Raw genomic sequence first — 23,667 nt, 5'->3', positions numbered from 1 at the left:
TAATATGTCATTATAGAACTGTGTAAAATTAAAGAACATAATATACGTCCTGGAGATTAAACTTGCATATTAAATCAACACAATTTGAAAATCTACAATCATAATACAATAAGGTACAATTATGTTCCAAAAATAAAGGTACAAATATGTACCCTTGAGGACAGCAAAAGTTAGCACCATGATGACAGTATATCATACATTCTGCACTCAACTCTATGGAGCATAAGCTGGTTCTTTCAGGGACTACAGGATAATCTGTTACTGCACCTCAGGAGAGTGGTATTTAGTACTTTAGTACATGCAAATGGATAAGTATTCACTATATAAATAAATAAATAAATAAATAAATAAATAAATACCATGGTTGAAAGCTTGTGAACAAACTTTGAATTTGGCTTGTCACTTATTGCTAACATAATTGCAAGGTTAGCTTATATACTGCTTAATACTACTTAGCTATGAGATTAAATTTGTAGAACACTCAGTCCAATACTACCCTCAAAATACTGCAAGCTTGAAAAAGGAAGGTGAACGCCACCTTAATAAAAATTCCACCTTAGAAAAACAACCATTTTATTTAGATTGTCACAGCTGGGCAGGGAAGATGAGGAGGCGGACATACAAGCATAGAATGATTTATTACACAGATCAAAACAAAACTACAACAAAACAAATGTAAGCAAACTAGAAAAACTAAACAAGAAAAGACAAGGACAGACAGGAAACAGCCATGAACTGGGGTAGACGTGGTTAAACTAAGAGATATATAGACATGGAAACACACATCTACACACACAGGCCCAGACAAGGGATACTGAAACAAAGGGACTATATATATATATATATATACACACATATATATATATATATATATATATATATATATATATATATATATATATATATATATATATATATATATATATATATATATATATATATATATATATATATACACACACATATATATATATATATATATATATATATATATATATATATATATATATATATATATACCCACAGGACAAACGAGGAACACCTGAGAGGGTTAACGAGAGCAGAAATTAAGGCAGGACTAATGCGGGTCTGGGGACAAGAACCTACAAACAGCTCTCTGACAACATGGTGGACAAAGGAAAACAAAAACAGAACAGGAAAGCATGAGACAAGGCAAGGGCATGACATAGACTTCTATATTAAATAAATGATTCACTTTAAATAAACCTCTAAACAGTAAAAATCTGCCAAGATATTTTAAATTCCACATTAAAAAATGTCACCTTAAAACATGATTTACACTTCCACCTTAAATAAAGGACCAAATAATCTTTAAAACCTTTAAAGGACTGCCAATATAATTTTAGACTACCACCTTAAAGTTCCACCTTAGAACATAATAACCTTAATTAAATGACTACCTTAAAAACCATGCCACATTAAAAAATACAGCCATTTAATTTAGACTCTGACATTAAAGAAACTTCCACATTAAATAAATGACCATCTTTAATTGAATCAAATTATAATCTGGCACCTTAAAATCAATTCCACGTTATATTCACTGGTCTTATGATGTCCCCGCCCACCTTAAATTTCCTGACAAATGTACTGACCTGGATGAACCCATAAGCTCATCCATGTACAGACAGTACTGCAGGACTGAAGGAGAGGAAGGGAGCCATGCACATTCTTTCTCTGGGTTGTTTGAAAGATGCCCACTGTGACAACACCATCCGAACATTCCGTAATGCATTTCTATGGGGGGACTTTGTACGATAATTTTATGAAAACCGTAACTGATGGGACATGATGACATGATGAGACATAGTGTACCCAGGTATTACCATGTGAAATCCTGAGGTTGTAGCATGAATATTGATAGAGTTAGAGCAGCTTGAAATTTGGCACAATGCATTTAATTTCCATTGAATCGGTCCAAGCCACGTAATTGGCTATAGACCCTACGATCCTGTGAAATTGTGTGATTGTAGTTTGAAAACCCTAGGAGTAGTAACATTGCAAAAATTGCGAAGAGTATAATAATAAGAACAATACAAGTTTGAAAAACTGTTTGGCTTTCAACTGCTTATCTAGTCTAGGATTGCAAAGGGACCAGAGAATATCCAGTAGCACTGGGTGCAAATCTGTGCTTGCCATTTGCTGTTGGTAAAAAAAAAAAAAAAAAAAATGTTTAATTGTCCAGCACTATGTCTTACAACCAAGCTGTGTTTATTGTGTTACGATGAGTGTGAGAGCTCTGGGAAACAATTCTGCCTCCAAATCTTTTGTCAGTTTTAAATAACTTTGTTGCTGTGGGCATCTGCTAGTCAAGTCAGGTCAGGGCTAATTTGTTAGCTTTTCAGAAGAGGTCCAGAGAAGGCGTTTTAATTACAAATGCCATTATGAATAAATATGACACGTTCCAGCTGCAGTGGATTTGCATATGAATGAGTAGGAATGGGTCACAGTGGGACGTCCTGGATGGGGAATCTGTCTCTGTGAGAAATAAACAAGAAATAACCTCACCCTGATCCTTTAGCCTTTTTTTTTAATGGACTAAGACTGGAAGTGTTCATCTGTACATATATTAGTGTTCCAGCCTGGTGTCATGTCTAAAGTGTGAAGTACACACATTTGCCAAACGAAAAATCTGTATAAAACTGAAAATGGAAACTACATTGCAGATTCAAAACAGCAGAGAGTCGCCTGCCCCCCTCCTACCCAAATGTGAAGTTCATTGATTCCACATTATATTTTGTATTTTTTGTCATTTAAAAGAACACTAAGTAGTATTTTTAACTAAAAATGACAGCTTCAAAAAGATAGCAATGCTCCTCCAACCTGTAATAGGAAGAATAGTGACTCTTCAGGACCACAGGGCAGAGATCTACCACAAGAAATGCGCAACGATTTACGCTACGTAGCTCACCTCTGTACAACCCCAATTTCAATGAAGTTGGGACATTGTGTAAAACATTAATAAAAACAGAATACGATGATTTGCAAATCCTTTTGAACATATATTCAATTGAATACACTACAAAGAAAAGATATTTAACTGATATACTATATTGCTTTTTTGCAAATATTCTCTCATTTTGAATTTGAGGCCTGCAACACATTCCAAAAAAGTTGGGACAGGGGCATGTTTACCACTGTGTTACATCACCTTTCCTTTTAACAACACTCAGTAAGCGTTTGGGAACTGAGGACACTAATTGTTGAAGCTTTGTAGATGAAATTATTTCCCATTCTTGCTTGATGTACAACTTCAGTTGCTCATTGTATTGTCTCCATTGTATTTTGCGCTACATATTGCGCCACATATTTTCAATACAGGTCTGGACTGCAGGCAGGTCAGTCTAGTACCTGGACTCTTTTACTAAAAAGAAATGCTGTTGTAACACGTGCAGAATGTGGACATCCCTGAAAAAAAAAATCATTGCTTAAATGGCAGCATATATTGCTCCAAAAACTGGATGTACCTTTCAGCATTAATAGTGGCTTCACAGATGTGTAAGTTACCCATGCCATGGGCATTAACACATCCCCATACCATCAGACACGCTGGCTTTTGAACTGTGTGCTGATAACAATCCAGACAGTCCTTTTCCACTTTGGCCCGGAGGACATGGGGTCCATGATTTCCAAAAACACTTTGAAATGTGGACTCGTCAGACCACAGGACACTTTTCCACTTTTCATCAATCCAGCTCAGATGAGCTCTGGCCCAGAGAAGCCAGCTGCGTTTCTGGGTGTTGTTGATACATGGCTTTGGCTTTGCATGGTAGAGTTTTAACTTGCACTTGTAAATGGAGCAATGAGCGATGAGTGTTCACTGACAATGGTTTTCTGAAGTGTTTCTGAGCCCATGTGGTATTATCCGTTACAGAGTGATCGAAGGTCACGAGCATTCAATGTTGGTTTTCAGCCTTTACGCTTATTTGAAGAGATTTCTCCAGATTCTCTGAATCTTTTGATGGTATTATGGTCTGTAGATGATAAAATCCCTAAATTCCTTGCAATTGTACATTGAGAAACATTGTTCTTAAACTGTGGGACGATTTGCTCATGCAGTTGTTCACAAAGTGAATGTCCTTGCTTGTGAACGACCTTCTGGGATGCTCTCTTTATACCCAATCATGACACTAACCTGTTTCCAATTAACCTGTTCACCTGTGCAATGTCCCAAACAGGTGTTTTTTGAGTGTTCCTCAACTTTCCCAGTCTTTTGTTGCCACGGTCCCAACTCTTTTGGAACATGTTACAGGCCTCAAATTCAAAATGAATGAATATTTGCAAAAAAAAAAATAAATAAATAAAATAAAGTTTATCCATTTGAGCATTAAATGTCTTGTCTTTGTAGTGTATTCAATTGAATATAGGTTGAAAAGGATTTGCAAATCATCATATTCTGTTTTTATTCATGTTTTACACAACATCCCAACTTAATTGGAATTGGGGTTGTACAAAGAGTATAGCTCTGTTTTCCCAGTACGGACATAATGGCAGAGAGAGCAAGGAGGAGAAAGAGACAGAGAGAAAGTGGCTGTTCAAGAGTTAATATTGGATTGACTTTACTCGGTAGAATGAGCTGAAACAGACATAATGTTGGCATAGTACAAGTTGGAGTAGTAAGTATTTGTTGCCCTTTTTTGAGCAGTCACCCAGGGTTTGCTGCTAACTTCTTTTATCATCAGTTCTTGTAATAAATGCTTTTTTGTCAGTTTCTGTGTGGCTACATATGAGGTTTATCATGCAGTCAACATCATTTGATTACACACATCTCCCAGACTCAACATTGAGGTACTTTGTGGGCTCATGGCCTGACTGTGTAAAATTCATTGAAGCCCAAAGAGCTGTTTGTGACTAATGTGAATATTCCACCAATGAGACCAATGAGAGAGAGAGAGAGAGAGAGAGAGAGAGAGAGAAAGAGAGAGAGAGGTGTCTGTGTGTTTGTCTCTGAGAGAACACAGAAAGAGAGAGGTGTGCGTTTGTGTGTGAGACCTGTTTTCATTTACAGTACTTTAAACATGAATTACACTCAGCAACAGGTACAGGGGAGCTCAGGGGACAAAAAAGCCACTTCTTATGAAGCATTCCTTTAAATAGGTGACTATGTGAGGCTTAAGTTTGAAACACGACACTTATCCCGTACTTTCTTTGCTTAAAAAACAAAAAAGCACTGATTTTACATTTAATCCAAATACATGTCTGTACTTTTATAGCATTTCAGAAATGACCTGCTGTTACCTTTTCAGGAGAATATTAGCCAACTCAGGATCTACCCTGTAGTTTTGCTGGGCTCTAAGCTGTCTTCATCGGTCAAATTCATTGCCTGTATTTCCTCTCAGTTGCTCTGTCTCTGTTCAAGAAAAGCTTTAGAATGACCTCTGATAATACACCTTGGTCATTTAAAAATGTAGTACAGTGAATATATTACAGATTGCTCCTTTAAGCCCAGGGCTGCATTGAATGGTATTTTAGGGGCACTTTGGTGCTAGTCACTTTGCCATGATACGGGATTGGTGAAGCTTTCATTTAGTTATATATTCTCTCTCTCTCGCTTTCTCTCTCTCTCTCTCTCTCTCTCTCTGTGTGTGTGTGTGTGTGTGTGTGTGTGTGTGCTATATCACATAATTAGCATACATTTAACAATGTCCCATTGATGGAAGAGTTTTTAACAGTTTATATGTGACATGACTCTAAAAAACTTGTGCTTCTGAAGGGTGACGAACTTTTATTCTGAAAAGTAGAGAACGTTCATGTGTAAGGGCGCATCACCTTCATTTTTAATGTTAGTCTTTTCATTGTGAAGGATGAAGAACCTTTATTTTGAAGGGTATTTATGACAGAAAGCTGGATGTAGTCTGGGCTTTAACCCACTCTTTTCCACTCAGAGACATTAGCACAGCCTCACTGCACCTGTCACTTTTCTCCTCTTTTCTGTCAGAGCAGAGCGAGGGATGAGATGGGGAGAGGGACGAGATGGAGAGAGGGAGGAGGTGGGTAGAAGAGTAGAAGGGACTGTATCTGCTTGTCATTCAGAATCATTCATATTTATGAGCCTCCGAAACATCACTCGCTCAATTGACTTCTTACCAACAGAGAGACAGAGAGAGAGAGAGAGAGGGAACATAGAGCAAGAAACTAGAGAGACAGAGATGGATAGAGACAGCATAGGGAGAGTGGGAGAGAGAACAAAGAGAGACAGAGAGAGAAAATAAAAAGAAATAAGAAAAGAACAAAGAGAGTACAGAGAAAAAGAGAGAATGATAAAAGAAAGTTAAAGAAACAGAGAGAGAGAGCACAAGAGAGGCAGAACAGAGAGAAAAAAGAAAAAGAGAGATAACAGAGAGAGCGAGAGAGGAAACAGAGAGACAGACAAAATGAGAGAAAGATATAGTGAGAAAAAACAAAGAGAGAGTTTACAGTAAGGTTTTTTTTTTCACCATAAATATATGGTTGCAGTGTATAAGATATATGCTTTTTTGGCAACCATACATTTTATATTCAATCAACCATTTTGTTTACATTACATTACTATCAAAAATATATACACAGAATGTAAAAACCTAATAGCTATTTCATTGTCTGTAACCACTTATCCAGTTCAGGATCGCGGTGGGTCAAAGGGGCGCCAGTCCTTCACAGGGCAACACACACTCACTCAAACTTATGAACATTTTTGGGTCCACCTACCAACGTGTGTTTTTTGATCGTGGGAGGAAATCAGAGCACCTGGAGGAAACCCACATGGACATGGGGAGAACACACCAAACTCCTCACAGACCTGGAGTGGGACTTGAACCCACAACCTCCAGGTCCCTGGAGCTGTGTGACTGCGACACTACCTACTGCGCCACCGTGCCACCCATGAAACTAAGAATATTTACATAAAAACAAACCAACAACAAAAAATGGTTTTGCCATATACTTACCCTCTAAAGAAATAATATAAACTGTATATATCATCATCATCATCATTTTCTTCTCCGCTTCTCCATTTCAGGGTCGCGGTGACTGTATATTTGAATATATAAATTTAAATATGTATAAATATAAATATAAACTGGCTTATTTGTCTCCTGAGCTCCCCTTACCTGTTGCTGAGTGTAATTCACGTTCACAGCACTGTTGAAATGAAAACTCTCTCTCTCTTTTTCACACACACGCACGCACGCACACACAGCTTCTGAGCTGAGGGATATTCATATCTGTCACAACCGGCTCCCTGGGGCTTCTACAGACAAACACAAACTGTCTCTCTCTCTGTCTCTCTCTCATAGACAAACACGCACACACCTCGCTTCCCCCCCTCTCTTTCTCCTCTGAGACGAGGGATATTTACATTGGTCACAACTGGCTCTTGGGCTTATAGTAATAAACACACCTAGGGCACTCCAGCTATAAACACCCTCACACTTATTACCAGAATCAATGTCCATTGCTAATAAGTGAGCTAACCCAGCTAAAGTTAGCAGGTGCAAACACTCACACTCATTTATCTGTAACTCTTAAAAACCTGATTCTAATATTTTGTCGTCAACAAAGGTCTACCGTTCCACCGATACAAAGTGTAACTCTGGCCATTATAACATACAACAACTGCAGAAAAGCACATATCACCAGAATCAATGGTTAACGCTAAAAAGTGTGCTAATCCAGCTAAACTTAGCAGTCGCAAACAATGGCTCACTGATCAATAACTCTCAAGACGGACTCCCCCATGAGTCCCAGGTCTTCCCAGTCCTTGGCTACTTGTACCACTCATAATGGACTATGTATTTAACAGTGACAAAATGTGTTTTTCACAAAACATACATGCAAATATTACAGTGTTGCTCATTATATGAATGTTACCAAACCAATAATTAATAAATAATAAGGAAGAATTATTTTTTTTCCCAGAAAAGCAATGTAAAAATGTGTTATGGCTGATATAATAATAATTATTTATATTATCATTATTATTGTTTTTTTAACTGAAAAATCTATAGACATTTGTTTACAGTGCAGAGAAAACATTTCCAATGCTGTACCCAGAGACTTTGTGGACTCTTGCCACTGGGCATGGTAAGCTTCCGTCTCTCTCTCTCTCTCTCTCTCTCTCTCTCTCTCTCTCTCTCTCTCTCTCTCTCTCTCTCTCTCTCGCTCTCTCTCTGTATGGAATCAGTTGTGAAGCTAAGAGTCCAAAGGCTTTTAAAAGGTTAATTAGCTGAAAACTCAGTTGTACGTCTTCAAAAAAAAAGGAAAAAAGAGTGTCAATTATACCTCTCTCTCTCTCTCTCTCTCTCTCTCTCTCTCTCTCTCTTATCTATTCTATCTATCTATCTATCTATCTCTCTGATGGTTTCCATCCAGTGATTTTTTTTTTAGCATTTCTGTAATGGATTGTCACAACATTGTCCACTAAGAGTGAGTAAGAGTGACCTATTAGCCTGGACTATTATCCACGATTAGCCGGGTTAATGAGCCAGTCAGCGAGTTCTACAAGTTCCTGGTGAATTTGTGACAGGCCATAAATATGCACATGACTTATGCAGCGTTAGTGAATTTAAATAAATGGCAGCAGGACAAATATTACAGAGTCATTTACTGAAGCAATGTCCCAGCAACTACTTATCAGACCACATTAAACCCACTACTTTCTGCAGGCGTTACCAACTGGCAAAACAAAGAAATGTCATGCTTTGTCCAGTACTTGCCTCATTTTGCGCCATGTGTAAACAGGCTGGAAACAAAATACAGCAATGGTGACTGTAACATTTAGTGATGTTTACTCATAGAGCATTTTTGGGAGCAATTTTTGTTATTTGGGTTTTTTTCATTTCTTGTTGCACAATCTCTCTGGATTCTGACATAGGCCACTGATCCACGGAGCATTTGAACATCTTCAAAAGACCACAGTGTAATTTCACTAGCTGCTGCTGCTAATTAATTTGGTTGCAATTAAATTGCTGCTGGGCAATGAATCCAAAATGTATCAAAATCAACATTCAGAACTTTCAGTCAAATCTAGCCTAAATAAGTTATGTCGATGTATCTTTAAATTCTGTTCATGCTTTTGATTCTGTTAAATCTTTTAACATGTCTCCCACTACCTACCTTTAAAGGTACAACACTGGTTCTCCAGTTGTCCAGTTGTGTTCCCTATAAGTACATTAAATTCTCTTATCCAGAAGGAGAGGTGAGTATTGGTATGGTTTTATTATGGAAGTGTGTTAAATATGAGAAAATTATATATATATATATAGTCCTGAAAATAAAATTGGGTGTATGAAATCAACACAATTTTCAAATCCAAACTTAATATAGAATATGGTACAATTAGGTTTCATAAAAGGGAATGAATATGTACCCTTGAGGCTATCACTACAGTATAATTTCTGTCCTCTTAAAACCATACTCCTGTGCATGTTGTCATGTGATTCTACCCCATCCAATATGCCACATGGAGGAGAACCTAAGCACAGAGGCCAACTGAGCAACTCAAGCTTCTTGTACTAAAAACAAATGCAATGTCTGTTGTTTTGACATGATTTGATATTACATAAAGAGGTCAAATGTAAACAGTAAGAAAACAGTCGAGTCGAATAGGTACTATGCAGTGGAAAAGCGCCACAACTGCTGATTCTGTTCCGTCAGTTCTACAAGCTTGTAGGGGAACACTAACTGCTAATTCTAATTCTGCTTTGTATATTTCGTCCATTTTTTATAAACATTAAAGCCTCTCTCAGAGAGAAGACTAGCACTGTGTTGAATGATGGGGGAGAGGGAGGGCCATCTTATCTGCCCCCCTCCGCCCCCCCCCCTCAAAGAAAAAAAATAAGTATATATATATATATATATATATATATATATATATATATATAGAGAGAGAGAGAGAGAGAGCTGTATCATCACTCAGTTATGGAGGGTCATAAAGGAGTAAAGATTAGTGTCCACACACCTATGACCATTATATTGATGTTATGATTTGTCACTTCCTCTCTCTCTCTCTCTCTCTCTCTCTCTCTCTAGATCAGTGTAATGGACCTCTGGTCTCAGGTCTGCCGCCCACGTCCTTCCTCAGCTCGTCCACTTCCTCAGAGAGAGAGGCAGCCCACTACGCTAAACTTAACAGAAGAGACGGTGAGTCAGCAGACATCACACACACACACATACACACACACACACACACACACACAGTCACACACACACATACAGACACACAGCTCGAGCCTCAGGGTCTGCAGCTTCCTCAATTATTCACAGTCTGAAGGTGGTTTAAAGGTTCTCTGCCTTCACAAAGTTGTTTTAGTTTTATTGCTATATGTTTTAAGGTGGACTGGAAAATTCCAAATTAATCCAGCCACCTTTGAGAAGCCCATAATTTATCCACGTTTTGTCTTGTAGAGCAGTATTTACAGTTCCATGAACACTTATAGAACCATTTGCACACTTAAAGGAATAGTAGATACGATTGGGTGTTTTTGCTTATAGCACTGTCCTGAAACCAAGGGTGGGGCGTAGGTGGAGTTAGGGGTGGTTTCCTACCCTCCAAAATACATAATGTACATAATCCAATTTCTAAAGTGCTGAGCCCAGAATAGGAACGACAGAGGCTCTAGTCTCCCTATTTACAGGTTCTGCTATTGTTACTCTATCAAGCTTGTAGCAGTAGAAGAACTGGTTTTTGTTCCTGTATGAAAGTATTTTTTGAAAAGGTTTGAAATTTAAGCATTTACTTATACAGTACCAGTCAGGGAGGATTTCCTTTGTTTTGGGCTATTTTCCACATATTATGAATGTACAGTGGCAGTCAAATATTTTGACATCTCCTCATTCGATGGTTTGGAATGGTTTTCAGTGAACAGCTGTGGCCTCATCAAGAGTTAATTTGTAGAACTGCTCACCTTCTTAATGTGTTTGAGACCATAATTTGGGTTGTGCAGAGGTAGGGGTTGGTACACAGTTCTAAACAGTGAATAGCACTATTCCACCAATGACTAATGAGAAGATCCAAACTTTTGCCTGGTATTGTATATTGTCGTTGTCCAATTAAAAACATTCATTCATTCATTATCTGTAAGTGCTTATCCATTTGAGGTTCGCGGTGCGTCCAGAGCCTACCTGGAATCATTGGGCACAAAGCAGGAATACACCCTGGAGGGTGCGCCAGTCCTTCACAGTGCAACACACACACACTCACACGTACGGACAGTTTGAGTAGCCAATCCACCTACCAACGTACACGGACACGGGGAGAACACACCACACTCCTCACAGGCAGTCACCCAAAGCGGGATTTGAACCCACGTCCAGGTCACTCAAGCTGTGTCACTGCGACACTAACCTGCTGTGCCACCGTTCCGCCCCGATTAAAAACACATATGTCCTAAGAACTAACTTTTCAGGAAGAACAAAATATTATATTTCTCTGACGGCAACAGTAAAAATAAACCACAGATAATGTGATTTATACCTATTACAGATCAGAAATGTAAAAATATATTTATTGGGACACATGTCCAAAGTTTCTTATGTAAAATGGCTGGTGTGTATAATTGACAGCAAATATTGACAAATGTGGATTATTTTAGTGGATTCCAACAAGTCAACTCCACAACCACAGCCCGCAGCGCATTCTTGTAAAACACTGCCGCTGTGAATCCATATTTTAGCAAAAGACTAGTCTATCATTACTATACTTCATGAAAATTGGCATATTTAATCCTTATTGTGATCAATTATCATCACACTAGTCTAATGTTTCACGTGAGTAAACATGCTATCAGTTAACTTTATCACGGACACTCAGACAGTACCTGGAGAACATGGGAGGCAGGAGATACGTGGTTTTGATTGACAGGTCTAGTAGCCAATGGAGATACTTGTTAAAGAAACTGTGATTTTTCAGCTTTTCTTTGGTTATTTTAATATTAGCTATGAACAGACAGAGATTAATGCCCACATTTAACACATGTTAATAAAGAGAAAATTGCTAAAAATGGAGATAGGTGTTTTTAATCAGACAACGATGATACAAGGCGATGCCACATTGGATCGAAGGCAAGTTTTTCCAATGGGAAGATGTCATGTAGCATATCAAAGAAGACCAGAATTGTCTAAGGAAACGATTGCTATCATCAGATTTGCAATGTCTAGTTAAAAAGTTATCAACCCATAAAAATTCTAAACTTTTGCTGTTTGTTACAGGCATGCCCAGACCCTAAATGCTCAGCGCCGTCTTCGGCCAGAATGGATGGGAACATTGTTTCCTGTAGCATTCTCAGGTAGTGCTGAGCATTTAGGGTCTGGTGGAGCCCGTAACAAGCCTGTGACATTGTTTTCCACTGATGATATATGCATGACCACACAATCTGTACTAAAAAAACAACCTGAGTGTATGTGTGTGTGTGTGTGTGTGTGTGTGCATGTGCATGTGCATGTACGTATTATAGGAGATGGAGGTTGGACGCCGGCGAGATCGGACACGCTGCGCTGGTTACAGATTGACCTGCGGGAGAGGGTGGAGGTGGTTGCCGTGGCGACACAAGGCCGATTCGGCAGCTCTGATTGGGTGTCCCGCTACACACTGCTGTACAGTGACACGGGAAGAACGTGGAGACAGTTCAGACAGGAGGACAGCACCGGGGTCAGTCTTTTACATCACACAGTTAATACATATATGGAATTTGTTGAGAAGTAGTTCAGTATTACTTCCTCGACCATGAATGAGTTTTCTTGTCATCATTTTCATGTGTGTGTGTGTGTGGGAGAGAGAGAGAGAGAGAGAGAGAGAGAGAGAGAGAGAGAGAGAGAGAGAGAGAGAGAGAGAGAGAGGGGTGAAAACTCATTCGCTCACCACCCCCTCACCAGAGTGTGAATTACTCTGCGGTGATTTTTTTTCTTTTCTTTTCTCTTGGTTTATTTTGACGAGTGTGAGATCGATGGGGTTTGGCCTCTGTGTCACCGGAGCCACAGCAAAACAAACACCTCGCTCTCGCCCACTTCTCCTCAATCAATACCGGCCATTTCACACTACAGTCTTACAGAGAGAGAGAAAGAGAGAGAGAGAGAGAGAGAGAGAGAGAGAGAGAGAGAGAGAGAGAGAGAGAGAGAGAGAGACAGACAGACAGACAGACAGACAGACAGACACAAACGGGCAGAAGTGGACAGACAGACAGAAAGGTGAGTGTCAGATCCCCTGAGTGTCTCTACACTTTTTGACAGTGAGAGGAAATTTCATTGCTCCTGTGCTTTATGGAAATGTCTTTTTTAAAGTTTGTATTAGATTGGGATTATAGAGCGAGGGATGATGTTTTTTGGGTGGTTTTGAGGGTGAGGGGAGTGTGGTTCTGTACAGCACAGTGTGCCTCCAGGCCTGTCTCCCAGCCGTGTTGACGCTAGGTCCCGCTAGCGGTTTTATCATCATTAGCTTTGGGCTTAAGTTTAAAGAAACCAATGCTGCTTCTTTTTTTTTTTAATTTTAGGTAAATGTTTAGATAAATATTAATATTAGACCAGTTCTTTCACTCAGTACTACCACAATCGTTACTATCATAATCTGATGGTATTTAATCTAACCCAAGGGTTTCCTATCCCAGTTTTGCACATTATTTTCTTCATTTCCATCTAATCTAATCTAGTCTAAAATCAATCTATACCCTGTAATCAAACCTATAGTCTAGAATCCGATCTATAGTCTATTATTCAATCTATATAGTCTATAATCAAATGTACAGCCAATATTCATTCATTCATTATCTGTAACCGCTTATCCAGTTCAGGGTCTCGGTGGGTCCAGAGCCTACCAGGAATCATTGGGCACAAGGTGGGAATACACCCTGGAGGGGGCGCCAGTCCTTCACAGGGCAACACAAACACTCACTTTTGAGTCGCTAATCCACCTATAAACATGTTATTTTGAAACGTGGGAGGAAACCCATGCGGACACGGGGAGAACACAGTAAACTCCTCACAGACAGTCACCCAGAGCGGGAATTTAACCCACAACCTCCAGGTCCCTGGAGCTGTGTGACTGTAACGCTACCTGCTACCGAGACCACTGTGCCGCCCAGCCGATATTCTATAGCCTATAAATGTATTCATATTGTATAATCTAGGGGTATTTACTTAGTTTTTCTCGATTGTTTACACACTTTTTTGAAAGCATGCCTCATACTCTCAGAACTACACACAAATCAATAAACACACACACAATGGGCAAAACCCCTCAATTCTCCTGCAAAATGAAACTTTACATTCAAAACAATGTTATCTCTTATCAAAATGGTATTTTGTTTTCAGATGACACACACAAACACACAAACACACAAATCATATAAATAGACATTTATTAGAACAAGTTGAACACTGATGTGCTCAGTGTAAAACACTATGATGAATGGAAAACACTTCTCCATTCAGCATAATGACTTAGGCCTTTTTTTTTTGTTCAGTGTTACAATTACTACAGGCAGTACATACATAAGTGTGCAGTAAAATATTTTAGACTATTGTTTTTATACTCAGAACAAACAAATACACGGTAACAAATATATTTTATTTTTCTTGTACACAATGTACACAGTGTGCATCCCAACCAATACATTGTTGCACATACAGTGGTCTACATACAAAACAAAACAGAAGGAGTTACTGTATACAGGTAAAATCTGCCAAAAAGTATGTTGCATTCTCTCTTCTGTTTTGGACTGGCTACAGCACCTCATCCACATCACAAACAATGGCCAAGCAGCATGGGAAATATCACTTAGCATGGAAAATCCAGCCATGAAAAGCATCAATTGCTATATCTCCACAAACGTCTTCCAAGGCTTGGAAAAGGGGGGACTATACATGAATTCACAAATACACTGTGAACAGAAAGCATAGTAAAATACTGTAAATGCTGTGTAGGAATACAAAGTAAGAATTCATTTCCCAAATACTTGAAACATACTTTATTTTTACAGTCCTACAGAACAGTCCACAGGCAATACTGTACTACTGTACTCATATTGATATGCAGTACTGCAGTTTTCTAGTGAGAGTAGATTTCTTACTTATTGTCATTTCGGAAAGTCCGGATGATGGATGCTACAGTGTAGCTGCTCAAATTTGGCTGTACTCTTTGCCCAGCTTCCCTCGTGGCTCGGATCTCATCAGAGATCACGGTCCTTGGACTTCCTCATCCTCCTCCTCTTACTCTCACTTCTCTGGCTCTGCCTCTGTTTCCAATGTTGGCACCCACTGCTCCAAAACAGAACAGCTCGCCTGTTGCCATTTCCTGCTAAAGCTCTGATTGCTAACTGTAAAACTGTGTGACAGGTATTTGCCCATGTGATGAGTCAGTGTGCATAGTAGGGCAATTAACTTTATAATTTTTAATAATTTTGATTTTCTTTTGTGCCTAATGTAGAAAATTGTGTGTAGTGTTTTGAAAAAAGTGTGTTTTAGAAATGCAATTTGAGTGTAAAGCAGGAATTGTGCTTGTAGTTCAGCAGAATTGGTTCAGGGGGTTGGTGCATGAGTTACATGCTCTGGTCATTGCGTGTAAGTTATACAGAGAGTGAAATTTCTTTAAGCAAAGGTCCAGAACATCATAAGATCTTGTGTGCATTACGAATCAGGGCCATAAACGGAGTGTCAAATCAAATAAAGTAAAATTCAATAATGTGCCTTGTACTGGTGCCTGACATTTCTGTTTTAATAATCATATGAGACATGTTGGTTTCGACCTGCGCGTGGGAAGAATAAACCTGTACCATTCTTGGATAAAAGCTCTGTTGTGGTTGTTCACAAGTCAATCTGTGATATACCATAAAAAAACAAACAGAATAAAAAAAAAAGCTGTAATACCACACACTGTTTGAATTATATTTCTTTTCAGACTGCAGTTTCTTGCTTTGTATCAACTGTGTTTCAGTTGCCTCCACTCCTCATTAATGCACATACCTGATCAGCTGAGAATTATGTTGTATGCATTTATAATGCATACCATAATTGCTAGAAAATATACTTCGATTAAAACAGAAACACCCTGTCAAAATAGGCCCAGTTCTGGAAAACAGACATAAGACATAAGAGTGACTTCTGGCCTATAATCTCTGAGATCTAATGTTTAGTGTGTATTTCAATCTCTAGTCTCTAATCCAATAAACAGTCTATAATGTAATATAATTGAAATCACAGTCTGTACTTTAATCAATAGTCTATAATGTTGTCTATGGTGTATAATTTAATCTCAATTCTTTAATCTAATCTCTAATTTGTAATGCAATTAATAGACTATAGTCTAATCTAAAGTATGTGCTTAACTTTACACACCTGCTATAGTCTATAGCACAAATAGGCGGCCCACTGTTCGAGTCCGGACCCAGATGCAGTCCCATCCAGACCTGGACCTGTAACTGATAAACTATTAAGAGCTGTTTAATTTAAGAGTGTTTGTTTTAAATGACTAGAAGTGACTCTGACTAGAAGTGAGCTTTAGTTCTCTGGCAAATTACCAGACTAATTGCATGTGTTTCTGCCTATCACATGTGAGGCTTCTCAGCCAATCACTGTATTCTCCAATGAGTGTCTCCACAGGGCAGGGCTCCAGACACTGCTGTTCTGGGCACAGTAAAAACAGCCCAATGGTCTTTTGGGACCCTTTCAGGATGGCAGTATTGTTAAAACCAGAAACTTTAAAAATAAGGGAATGATTACGGGTTGAAATTCTCATAACACTGAACATGGATTCCCATCCTTCAGCATTAAGAGCCAAGCTTTCTGTTAACAGATAAAGTCCTGCCCTCCAGCAATAAGAACCAATCAGATTGCTGGTTGTGTAAAGCAGTAAAGTCAACTGCAACTACAAGTCATTAGGGACTATATTTACATATGCATTTTTGTTTTTCAAAATCATTGTTTTATTTGTAAATTTTACAGGAAATGAGAAATTGACTTTTTTATGGACAGCGTTTGTTATATATATATTCATAAATTTTTGAAATATATTGAAATGTAACTGAAATGGTAATTTGATTTGAATCAGCTGTTAACTATATAAAAAATTGCTATAAATACAAGGCTACTTCAATATGCAGGATAGAGCACTGATCTTAATGCAGTAATGAATTTTAATTAATTACACCCGGTCTATGGTCTGTATCCCATCTGGTATACAATTCTATAATCTAATCTCGTCTAAAATCTAAACTCTAATCCAGTCTACAATCTATTTTTCAAAATATAATCTGTTACCTCATATACAGTCTAGAGTATAAACAATGACCAGTCTTAGTTTGTAATCTAGAACAGAATCCCTATGCTACAGTCTATATTTTAAAATCGATTTTGTAATCTCATTTATACGTCTGTATAATATTTTTATATCATCAGATATTGTGGGTATATATTATCATAGCTGATGCAGCAGCCTCTAGAGAAGCACTATATTTAGATTAGATTAAAGATGGACTGTCTGTCAGGGCAGTTATGTAAACACACACTCTACTCCAGAGACTAATCCATGGGCACATCTGCATGTCCTTGTTTTCATTCAGTTGAACACCTGGTTTTAGGTTTGGAGGTCAGACAGTGGACCATACTCTACAATAAACAAAAGAGAAAAGGTCATGTACACTATATATTCCCAAGGCTTTGAACACACCCTTCTATTTACAGTTTTTTTACAACTTCTAACATTCTTTTGTCCAATCTGTAGTCACATTTTCAAAATCACAATAAACGCAACATAAGTCTGTTGTGGGCTATACCATTAATACAACTGTTTTCGCACAAAATGCAGTCTTTAAAGGTGTTTATAAAATGCTTACATATTCTGTACATTCAAGGCTACCCAATAACAAAATTCTGGATCTTTCTTGACTTATTTACAACTGCTTGCACACAGCGTGTTAAAAATGAAAACCTAATGTTCAAAACCTTAAGTATAGTATAAAATGTATCGTTCTGCAAAAAACAAAAAAAAGCAGACGGAAAGCTATTACTTTAATACACATTTTTGAATATACAGTTTTCTTTATAGACCAACCACTGCTGATTCCAATCCCAGTTGGAGACACAGCCAGGTGCTTTCAGTGACATGCACACTTAAAAAAAAGGTGGCTTGTTTGGACTGAGTTTGGTCAATGTGGGCACAGGAGCAAACAGAGTGACAGAGGAAAGGAAAAAACATGTCTGGATAAGGAAGAGGAATAGTTGGGCCAGGGCAAGGGAGAGGGAGAGGAGTAAGAATGTGTGGTGGTGTTCAACGAAGGATAAGAACTATTGTCACTGATGAAATTAGAGCCACCATCATAGATCATGTGATAAACAATGGTCTATCACAGAGAGAGGCTGTTGAAAGAGTGCAGCTTAACCTCAGTCAACTGTGGCTTCCATCATCTGGACTTTTAAACAAACTAACAGGTGAACAATACATTTTACAAGTATATCCCTAATGATGCTACATCTTAGTAACTGCAGGCCACCAGTCCCACCGCTAATATGTATGTTGTATTTTTGTTCCTTTACTGTAAAGCAAGCAATGTTTTCCTCCCTCTGGGGGAAGGGGAAAACTCCTGAGAGAAGACCAGGAGCCATTTTAGACATGGCCATTGCTGACAATGGAATAAAAATAAATTCAGATCAGAATGACCGGATATAACCAAGAATTTCACAATAAGGAAAGCATTGACAATCATTGCCTGTGCTCTGAGTAAATATAGAGTTTGAATGAATCAGTTGTACACAGATCCTTTTGAAAGAACATTGAAAGGGTTAAGAAACTCTGGCACCAATATGTCCTGGTTAGGTGTCTATCCTATATACCTCTTATATCTTGTAATATAGGTAGTTTTACACTATGCCACCCTGCATGGAAACATGAGTTACAGTATTTACAGACAAACTCAAATTGTGTTCATGTTGGGGGGAACACAAGGACATTTGTGATTACATGGGACAATGTAGCATTCCACCATTCTCATGTCATCACAAACTGGTTTGAAGATCACTAAAGAATTATGTCCCTTTTCCTCCCGCCCGATTCGTCTTTCCTCAACCCCATTGAGGATTTTTTTTCAGCCTGAATGTGGAAGGTGTACAATCATCAGCCACATGACCAAATATCCCTCATGGATGCAATGGATGCTGGCTGCAAAGACATTTCAGCTGAAGACTGCCATGGGTGGATAAGGCATGTCAAGCGTTTCTATCCCAGGTGCATTGCAAGGGAAAATATCAGATGTGATGTGAATGAAAATATGTGGCCAAAGGTTGGAGATCATTCAGATTAATAAGACCGTTCGGTTTTGTGTATTGGTTTTTACCCCTTGTGTGGCTTTTTTAGTATATGTGTTTTTTTACACAAGGCTAATTATAGTATGTATATGATTACAGTAGCTCTTATTTGAGTTAGGCCCTAGGACCTATATAAGATTTTGCTATTCCGTTTTTTTTCCCAGTGCCCCTTACAGTTGCATTTAAACAGTAATTATGTGACATAGCCATATCCAATATGTTGTTTTCTTTTCTAAAGACCCTTGGCTGCTCAAATATGTGATCGCCTGAGGTTTAAATGTTAACTGATATTTGACATTTTCTTTACAATGGCCATGTTTTGACCAAAATTTTAGCATGTGCCTGTTTTTTTTTTTTACATATTTCTCAATGTACAGCCTTCTAATACATATTCTAATACCTGATATCTTTGCACATATTGCTACACAGCTAACACAGTGCTACACTGTGTTGATTTAACATTCAACAAACAGAATTTGCTGTGTATTCTGGGGTGTCTGTTAGTGGAAAACAAGTATTTTTGATGATAATGTATTACATGGCATATTACTGTGACAAAATAAATGAGTAGCATAAGACTTATTTTCCTTGATTTTCTAAGCTCTGGGATGTATGACTGATAAAACTCTGCCAATCACAGCAGGCCCAGACTTTCACTCATTTAGTTGGACATCATCCCAACAAATACAAATTGTTTTGGTACATTGGCAGCTGCTTATATTGGTATCTATTATTATTATTATTATTATTATTATTATTATTATTATTATTATTATCTTTTAAAAATATGATGGAGTAATACTTGTTTATTTAGAATACATACAGTAAAGAATTATTTAAGCTTTTTAATTTATAACTGGTGATCTAATCCAATATTATTTGATGTGAAACCTCCTACAAAAACTTTGAAACATTATAATTATATAATGGGAGTATGTTTTTACTGAATGACTCGGTTTATTCCGCCCGTAGACAGTGTAGGTTCACAGCACCTCTATTTTAAGAAACGGTAGGATCTGCGGTTTCTGACTGTATATGGAGCACACATATGCCTTCTTGAGCCATAAAGCAGAGAATATAAGTTGTGCTTTTTACCTCGCAGACTGCGAGATTTGGGTCCAGTTCGGCTACACTTTCATGTGCCTAATAAAATAAAACCTTTATTGCTAGATGGTCACTGTCTATTCTACATTCCATACAGTATGCACACAAGTCCAAATGTGGTGGACTACAGTAAAAATTAAATGACAACAAATTAAATAAAACAACACATGTTATAATGTCTGTGGTTTGCTGGGAGAGTAAAAAATTACATGTAATACTGTTTCTGTAATGAGATCAACTGTAAATTTTATGACAGTGGTTGTGCAGTGACTTTATGTTCCTCTTGATTAGAGAATATCTCCTAGTGTTGAATCATTGAAAGAATGATTTGATATTGAACCAGTTTTGCTGTGTGTTAACAGTGTTAGTGTATATAGAGAAATGTGCTTTTGAACAGGAAATGAACTATTTGGCTATTTGTATGAGGTAGATGTGTTGCTGTGTTTAGTTTTGAAAAAGTATATTTTTGGTAAATGTTTGTTAGTAGTTGTAAAAAACTGTAATGTCAACACAGATCTTTAATTGTATACAGTTTGTATAATATAAAAAAAAAAAAATCAAGTGAAACAGGATGCTCTAGAGCAGCTGCACATGAGCCTAGGGTCACCATGTCCTATACCAAATGTGAGGCTGAGAGCTATAAAGCCCCACCTCATCACATACCAATAATATTCAGTACATTCCAGCACAGTCAACATGAGGGCTAACAGTATCCCACTCATCACTGCTGTTTGCTGTGTGTTTCAGACTTTTCCAGGGAACTCGAATGCAGATGGAGTCGTCCACCATAAACTTTCCCATTCCATCAGAACGAGGTTCCTACGGTTCCTGCCTCAGGACTGGAGTTCAGAAGGATGGATTGGATTGAGAGTGGAGGTTTATGGCTGCTCTTACAGTAAGTCATGGTTTGTTTGTTTGTTTGTTTGTTTGTTTGTTTGTTTTGGCATATTGTTGACATCTTGCACTTGGTAAATGGTGGGTTGATTTTTGTTAACAGTAATTTAACATCTGTGCATACTAATTTGATGTTGCTAAATGATATTCCATAATAAATGGTTACCAAAGCAGTAACTTAACCATAGCACATGTTGTTGTAACCTTAGTAAATGGTATCTGGGTCATATTTTACGTATTGTGCATTTGGTGAATTGTATTTTGTCTTTCATAATTGGTAATCCGTCATTTGTTTATAGTGTTTTGAGCTTGGTAAATGGTATTTGTACTTTAGTAAATAGTGTTTTGAGCTTGGTAAATTGGTGCTTGGAGATTGGTAAATGGTGTTTTGAGCTTGGTAAATTGGTGCTTGGAGATTGGTAAATGGTGTTTTGAGCTTGGTAAATGGTGTAAACATTATGTTGGCCATGATTGTAGTCTTGTGAACTTAGTAAATGGTAATTTGGTCTTGGTAATTGGTCATTTGACTGAGTTATACGGTGTTATGTGCTTGGTAAATGATGTTTTGGCCTTGGTAATTGGCTATTTGACTTTGGTAAACATTGTTTTGAGCATAGTAAATGGTGTTTTGAGCTTGGTAAGTGGTATTCTAACATCGGTAAAAGGTGTTATGAGCAAAGTAAATAATATGTTGGCCTTTGTTATTCTGTTGTGAGGTTGTTAAATGGTATTTTGACTTTGACAAATCTCACAACACCATTTAACTATAGGTATTTTGCCCTTGAAATTAAGTGGTAGTAAATACTATCTGGTAGACTTTTGCATCACACATGGTAACATTAAGCTCATGAGCAGCTGTTTCAGAATATCCAATTATATGCTTTTTTGTGTAGATTATAGTTGTGTCAGCACCTAAAACCAGCTGAATTTGCAAATCAGGAGGAATGTGGGGATACATCTGCGAATATGGTTTAAATATTCATATTTTTTTCCTCTCATTAGTCGCCTGTAGAGTGACATTTGCTGAGAAAACAATGGAAATTAATTGATTACCCTGAGAGACTCCAGATCCCCATGCTTCTCTATCAAAGCTGAAATATTCATAAAGGTTGCCATGCTTGCTAATGCCCTGGGTAGAAGCTGACCTTTAACACACACCTACTGTAGAACCAGTTCCAGATCTAGATCTAGTACCAATCTGACAAATCAATGCAAAAGGGCAATCTGGTCTCACATTCCTATTATTCCAATCCTTTAATTTTCAGTTGAGTTCACATTAGCAGTCTGCACACTGTGTTAACTATCTATATGCTAGCTCTTTCCCTGTGCTTCCTTTGATCTAGGGGTCTGTATTAGCATTTAGCATACATTGTCCTCCACAAACACCATTCTAACTCATCCCAAATATTGGATGGTACTCTATTATCATCCATACAGCTTTTAACACTTCAAAATTCCAGCTTCCAAACCATTGTATTGTTTCACTGACCTGTAATAGAAAGAATAAAGCCTATGTTTTTGCTAATCTGGACTCTGTACTGCAGAATCTGTGCCCTCCTAAACCTCAAAGAAGCAAATAACTATGAAAAAGGTTAAGATTTTAAACTGGGGTTTCATCATATGAGTGTGGTGTAAAAAAGTAGGTAATTCAGCCCATGAGCTTCCTCTGAGTAGGAGAGAGAAAGGCACTGACAGGGCTGATCTGGAAGTAAATAAAACTCTGAAGAACTGATATTTAATCCTGTCCGAACTGGGAATTAACTGCAAATTCATTGTGAAAAGTGAAACACGCGTTGCCGCCACATTGAATATTAGGAATTAACAACTGGAAATGGCATACAGGAAATCTTGTCGAGGTCCTGTCCTCAGAGTACCAAAAATAGTTGATAGTGTAGCTAGGCAGCAACATGATTCATTATTAACATCAACAACACAATATATTTATTGCTTATCTTTTTACCCCTGACTTAATACACTGCTGTTTTTAGTCCAAGGTATCCAGCAGTGACACTCTGATGAAAGCAGATGGATATAAACAGATCAGATTGGTAAAGACACATTAAGTAAACTGACCATCTAGAACGACTAAGAACATTAAATTTTGACAAATATGAGACATGGCAGCCACTGACCTTGCAGAGGTCCATTTCCTTCAGCAAACAATAAGCAAGAGTGCAATGGGCAGGCTGGAGGAAGGGAACCAACTGGTGTAACAAGTTTTCTGTATTTTCCCATTTTCTGTATTTTCATGACATTTACAGAAAAAGCATCTGTCACAACAGCTAAACAAACTTGGAGGAGAACACTAATAGCTAAATCTGTTACATCAGCTAAACACGCTTGGAGGAGAACACTAACTGCTAATTCTATTTCATCAGCTAA

At 37.9% G+C, this 23,667-nt stretch overlaps 1 protein-coding gene across 1 annotated transcript in view; it reads left to right on the top strand.

Annotated features, from left to right (window-relative positions):
• Positions 1–23,667, top strand: part of LOC136676436 (contactin-associated protein-like 5) — a 105,329-nt gene that overhangs the window by 18,754 nt on the left and 62,908 nt on the right. The window contains exons 2-4 of the mRNA XM_066653462.1: positions 10,030–10,140; positions 12,453–12,646; positions 21,139–21,286. Of these exons, the coding sequence (XP_066509559.1) occupies positions 10,030–10,140; positions 12,453–12,646; positions 21,139–21,286 (453 nt within the window). The remainder of the gene's footprint in view (positions 1–10,029; positions 10,141–12,452; positions 12,647–21,138; positions 21,287–23,667) is intronic.

Source organism: Hoplias malabaricus, chromosome X2 (genome assembly GCF_029633855.1).
Source record: "Hoplias malabaricus isolate fHopMal1 chromosome X2, fHopMal1.hap1, whole genome shotgun sequence".
Taxonomy (NCBI): domain Eukaryota; kingdom Metazoa; phylum Chordata; class Actinopteri; order Characiformes; family Erythrinidae; genus Hoplias; species Hoplias malabaricus.
The sequence above is the reverse complement of the archived record's forward strand: the minus strand, read 5'-3'. Positions and strand labels throughout refer to the sequence as shown.